Here is a 5,727-nt window from a genome sequence, read left to right on the forward strand (position 1 = left end):
AGTGTGTGTTGTAACAGTGTGTGTTGTTACAGTGTGTGTGTGTGTTGTTACAGTGTGTGTGTGTGTGTTGTTACAGTGTGTGTTGTTACAGTGTGTGTTGTTACAGTGTGTGTTGTTACAGTGTGTGTTGTAACAGTGTGTGTTGTTACAGTGTGTGTTGTTACAGTGTGTGTGTGTGTGTGTTGTTACAGTGTGTGTTGTTACAGTGTGTGTTGTAACAGTGTGTGTTGTTACAGTGTGTGTTGTTACAGTGTGTGTGTGTGTGTGTTGTTACAGTGTGTGTTGTTACAGTGTGTGTGTGTGTGTGTGTTGTTACAGTGTGTGTGTGTGTGTTGTTACAGTGTGTGTTGTTACAGTGTGTGTTGTTACAGTGTGTGTTGTTACAGTGTGTGTGTGTGTGTGTTGTTACAGTGTGTGTGTGTGTGTGTGTGTGTGTTGTTACAGTGTGTGTGTGTGTGTTGTAGCGCCCCCTGCAGTCACAGGTGTAATTGCAGGACATTGGATGAAATCCAGTTGTTCTCAGTGTGTGAGAATGTGTGTGTTCTTCACGCTGTGGCCTCGACACCAAACTCTGTTTATGATTTTTAGTATTTTAAAAGTTTCCTTCGCTGAATCTTTTCATCCAAGATAATTTTCAGATCAGGCATCATCAGCTAACGAGTTACTAAGGAGTGTTACTAGGGAGTGTTGCTAGGGAGTGTTGCTAAGGAGTATTATTGCGACTTAGTGGATGAGGTTCAGTCAAAATTACTTTCTCCTGATAATATCTCATTATCTCAAAAAAAATGTAATACATACAATATAGAGATGACATCAGTGTCCTATTTGACATATTGACAGTATTAACATATATAATATAAATGATATAATAACAGTAAGAAAGAGAACACACACACACACGTGTCAGTTCATCAGAAGAGTTTTATTAGTGTCTCTGAGAACGGTCGGCATGGTGACAAGTGTGTCGTCTCACTGAGTCTCCTCAGTCTTGGAGCTGACCTCTTCACCGTCCACCACCTCTTTGGTGACAATCAGCACTTTACGAGTCAAAGTGGAGGAGGCCGGGCTGCAGGAACACACACACACACACACACACACACACACACACACACACACACACACACAATACATTTCATTATTTTAATACTTTTTCATTCACTATCTTCATATTAAGCCTTTATTACTGAATTTTAATTCTCAAAAATAACATTTACTGTCTGTTTCATTTGACTTTCACTGATTATTTTTCTCTCTGGTTTCACTGGTTTTCTACCAGTTTCCAAAGATCACAAGGGACTTTATTAACTCTGCTCACAGTATAAAAACAATTCGAATTGCTTTTGAAGTGGCTAAAATGTGTCTTTCATAATGTTGTGTCCATTGTTCATTGTGATCTGCAGTGTTATTATTTAAATATCTTTATTTTGTCTGTTGTTTAAAGTTCTATTTAAAAGGTTTTAATATTATTTTAATTAGTAAAAGTTGTGGAAGTATGGAAGTTCAATTCTACCAAAAAAAAAAGTATGAAAAGTTGAAAATGATAAATGATGAAACAGTCACGAAGAGTCAAAATTATGAGACCATGAATCAGCTTTTTTATTTTCTATAACAATTTTGATCATTTTGACTTTTTTAAACTGTCTCATAATTTTTTCATAATTTTTTATTTTCTTACTATCATATAATTTTGAACAGAATTGTAATTTAGTATCTCTAAGTGTTACAAACTATATGCGTTTTTATTTTTGTCACACTATTATTTTTTATCAATTTTTTCTTTTTCTTTGGGCAAAAATGTTCATAAAAACCGAGTCACTAGAGGAGAATAACTATGAACCTCTAAGTGTTATATATTACTGTTAATGTTACTTATTTTAACAAGTTGTTTTTCTGTAGCTGCAATACAATGTTGATCAGCTGATATCACATGTTTGATATATCCCAGTATCATCCCAGTATGGACTGGTGGACTCACCTCGACAGCTCTCCATCCAGCAGCCTCCTGTACTCAGTGATCTCCATCTCCAGCCTGGTCTTCATGTCCAGCAGCATTTGGTACTCGTGTCCCTGGCGCTCCAGGTCAGCTCTCAGCTGAGCCAGCTGGTCTTCCAGAGAGGACACCTGCCTCTGGTAACCCGCTAGCATGGCAGCATACCTGCCCTGGGTGTCGGCGAGGGATCCCTCCAAAGACGCTTTCTAACAGGGAGAAGAAACCGTGTCAGAAGATTCACAGACTGTTGGTTGAAATTGAAAAAAGGACCCAGAAACGGTAGAAACCCACCATGCTGAGCTGTGACTGCAGCTCGATCTCCAGACCCTGCAGCGAGCGTTTGACCTCTGTGACCTCAGAGCGTGATGACTGGAGAGACTCTGTGCTCATGGCAACCTCCTTATTGATCTCCTCAGACTATAAAAACAACAAAGAAACAAAGAAAAAATGTTAGTCTGAGGAGGTTAGCGTCTGTTTTAAATCCGCCTCTATGCAGATGATACTCTATGGTTCGTCATTTTTATTTCACACCTGTGTTTTTATGTCTCACGCTCTTGTTGAGTTGATTCTGCTCTTTAACTTTCCAGATACTCACGTTTGACCAATAGAGATTTAACCTGATATCAGACCCCTAACTTTGTGCACAAGCCAGAAGAAAAGTACCCAACATTAAAAGGCCTATTTTTGACGCAAAAGGAGAAAATGAGGCCTGTAGTAGGACTTTTATTGTGGAAAACACTATGAAGCACTGAAACAATTGTGTTGCATTGATATGAGGATCCCAAAATGCTTTGCACAGACCGATTCAGGAGACTTTATGAAGCTCACCTTTGCATGGAACCAGGTGTCCAGGTCTCTGCGGTTCTTGGTAGCGACGTTCTCGTAGTGTTCTCTGATACCGCCCATGATGGCGGACAGATCCTGCTGAGGAGCGGCGTCCACCTCCACGTTCACCTGACCGCTCATCTGAGCCCTCAGAGCCAGCAGGTCCTGCAGGACAACACATCCAGATCAACGAAAAGGTAAGGAATGAAAAAACATTTTTTAAATCGTTTATTTGGACGTGATTCCAATTTTCTGCAGCTTGTTTTGCTTTTTTTTTAAAAATATCAATTTAAATTAAATCATTTGTACAAATCTAAATCTGCAGTTTCAAAACATGACTTTGGACTTTTGAAAGTCACTTAAAATTTTCTTCCACTTTGTAAAACCATAAAAAAAATCCTTTATAATAACATTTTCTGAGGTTTCTTTAATCAAGAAGTAGCTACATCCTCAAGACGTCACTGATTGAAATTCTTAATGCTTCATAATGAACTGAGCTAATTTGAATCACAGGTAGTTTGCAGTTTCGTGCTCACCTCCTCATGGTTCTTCTTGAGCTGGATGAGTTCCTCCCTCAGAGCCTCGATCTGCATCTCCAGGTCGGATCTTCCCAGAGTCAGCTCGTCCAGGACCCTCTTCAGCCCGGCGATGTCACCCTCGACACCCTGACGCATGGCCAGCTCGTTCTCAAACCTGTGCAGCAGCAGCAGTGGTGGGGGCATCAGTCACATCAGCTGCTTCATAAAGCCACGCTGGCTATTCCCCCTGTTTGCAGTATTTATGCTAAGCTCAGCTAACCAGCCACTGGATGAGGCTTCATTTTTACTGCACAGACATTAAGTGGTATCAATCTGAACATCTGAACTCAGTAAGTCAAACTCTTCCTTCAAGATAACGATTTGTGGCTGCACCAGTAGATGTTGGGGCGTGGCACAAAAAGCGGCTCAGTAAATAACATGAATTCCAACATGGCATCACGCTGCAGCTGTATGACGTAACATGTGAAACCTGAGCTGAGCTGGATGTGCAGTGTTTTTACTCACTTGACCCTGAAGTCATCAGCAGCCAGTTTGGCGTTATCGATGGCCAGGTACAGAGACCCGTTTGTGCGGGTGGCGTCTAAGATCTGAAAACAGACGGAGGACAGAGTTAGACTGGATCAGCTTCATTTGATCAACTTGTGCTGAGACTCAAAGACAAACAGACAGCAGGGAGAGGCTGCAGCTTTGTCTTAAATGATGCGAAAAATTAAAAGTAACATTTATTTTGGAATTTGTCTTGACTTCCTGTTTCTCATGAGTGTAAAGAAGGTGAACGCAACCAGGTTCGTGAGGAGGCTACACGACTGATTTAAAAGAGATTAGAATAAACAAATGAAAGTCAAATTTCCCTTCAGTGCTTTAGTGGTTTGTCTGTTCTCATGTGCAAATCATGTAAAACCAGAGCTGGAGGCCGGGTGCTGCAGCTGCAGGTGGTGTTGGGGTGTGGCTGCACCTGTATTCACCTGTATTCATTCTGCACCTAACAACAAATCACACTGTGCACATGCCATGGGGCGTTTCACAAAAAGCTTTCAGACAATCGGAGCATCTTCAGTTTCAGGTGGCTCAATCCTTACCCTACATGAAAATGTGCAGAATCAGAACCTGGTCTCACCTGGTCCTGCAGGTCGCTGATGACCACCTTGAATGCAGTGCAGTCGTGGCCCTCAGGTTTGGTCTTGTTCTCCAGGAACTGTCTGATCTTCAGCTCCAGCTCGGCATTGGCCTTCTCCAGGTTGCGCACCTTGTCCAGGTAGGAGGCCAGGCGGTCGTTCAGGTTCTGCATGGCCATCTTCTTGTTGTCGGAGATGTCGACGGCGTCGGCCAGGTTGAAGCCACCTCCTGCAGCGGCACCGGTGGCGGCGGAGGAGAAGCTTCTGGGAGCGCTCATGCTGGAGATGCGGACCCCGGAGCCTCCGGCGCCTCCGTACACGCTGGGGGCCCTCATGGACCCGAACCGGTTTCCGCTGGAGAAGGTGGAGCGAGAGTAGGAGGCCATGGTGGAGGAGGTTTGCCTGCTCTGGATGGAGAGGAGGGAATGCAGCCAAGATTCGACTCGGCTCCTTTTATGGCTCCTGAAAGTGAGGGAGGGGCTCAGGGTCCGGCCCCCACCACACGCCTCAGGGTAGGAGCCACATGCCGAGGTGGCAGGGGGATGACAAACAGCCCAAACACAGCAGGAATTTGAAGTGGAGGCCTGTTGCACAATGATGTGACATCCAGAGGATCAGTGTTTGCTCTGTTATCTGTATCTGAATGTCTCTCAGGTGAGTCAGTGATGTCGTTTGATCAGGTGTATCTGTTCCTCTGTAAACCTGAGGAATCTAATCTCCAGATATTTACACATTTCAAACCCTCGACCCTCCTCTGGATTCCTCTCTGCATGTCCCGACCTGCCTGTTGTTTATGAGTGTGTGTGTGTGTGTGTGTGTGTGTGTGTGTGTGTGTGTGTGTGTGTGTGTGCGTGTGTGTGTGTGTGTGTGTGTTGCAGGTCTACATACTGACTCCCCTCTCTCTCCTGTTGTGCAAACAATGAAAGGCTTTGTAGCAGCTCGTCATTCAGGCTCTTCACCCTGCAGCTGGATCACAGCGACAAGACGTCTGTGTCAAGTTTGGAAAAGTGTTGAAATTCAGATCCAGAAGTATTTATTTTATTTTTAGTTATATTCTTTATTTATTTATTTGATAGGGACAATTCAATTTAACATAGTTTCTTAATAAAGCATGAAACTAATGTGTTGCACAGAGTTTATAGCTGCTGCTAATTCTCCACTCCTGTCCCTTGTTATTTATTAAATGAAAGTTTTGAAATAGTGAATTTATAACATAATTAATATTTTCAGTTATATTTCTAATAAAAAATGTAAAGAG

The 5,727-nt window shown here is 42.8% G+C and overlaps 1 protein-coding gene across 1 annotated transcript; it reads right to left on the reverse strand.

The window, feature by feature from the left end:
* Window positions 1-903: 903 nt before the first annotated feature.
* LOC111651755 (keratin, type I cytoskeletal 50 kDa-like) lies at window positions 904-4,899 on the reverse strand. The gene is made up of 7 exons (XM_023401795.2): window positions 4,472-4,899; window positions 3,859-3,941; window positions 3,352-3,508; window positions 2,819-2,980; window positions 2,282-2,407; window positions 1,976-2,196; window positions 904-1,066 (listed from the first exon to the last, which is right to left on the reverse strand). Exons 1-7 carry the CDS (start codon window positions 4,853-4,855, stop codon window positions 970-972), a joined length of 1,230 nt encoding a protein of 409 aa, XP_023257563.1. The 5' UTR covers window positions 4,856-4,899; the 3' UTR covers window positions 904-969.
* Between the last annotated feature and the right edge of the window lie 828 nt (window positions 4,900-5,727).

This window comes from Seriola lalandi, unplaced genomic scaffold (assembly GCF_002814215.2).
Source record: "Seriola lalandi dorsalis isolate HSWRI2012SDOR001 ecotype SW California unplaced genomic scaffold, Sedor1 jcf7180002053758, whole genome shotgun sequence".
Taxonomy (NCBI): Eukaryota; Metazoa; Chordata; class Actinopteri; order Carangiformes; family Carangidae; genus Seriola; species Seriola lalandi.

Coding starts and splice junctions, on each gene's coding strand:
- LOC111651755 (XM_023401795.2), bottom strand. CDS start 4,855: ATGGCCTCCTACTCTCGCTCCACCTTCTCCAGCGGAAACCGGTTCGGG. Junction 2,408..2,818: donor ACACCTGGTTCCATGCAAAG/GTGAGCTTCATA, acceptor TTGTTTTTATAG/TCTGAGGAGATCAATAAGGA. Junction 1,067..1,975: donor CTGGATGGAGAGCTGTCGAG/GTGAGTCCACCA, acceptor GTGTTCCTGCAG/CCCGGCCTCCTCCACTTTGA.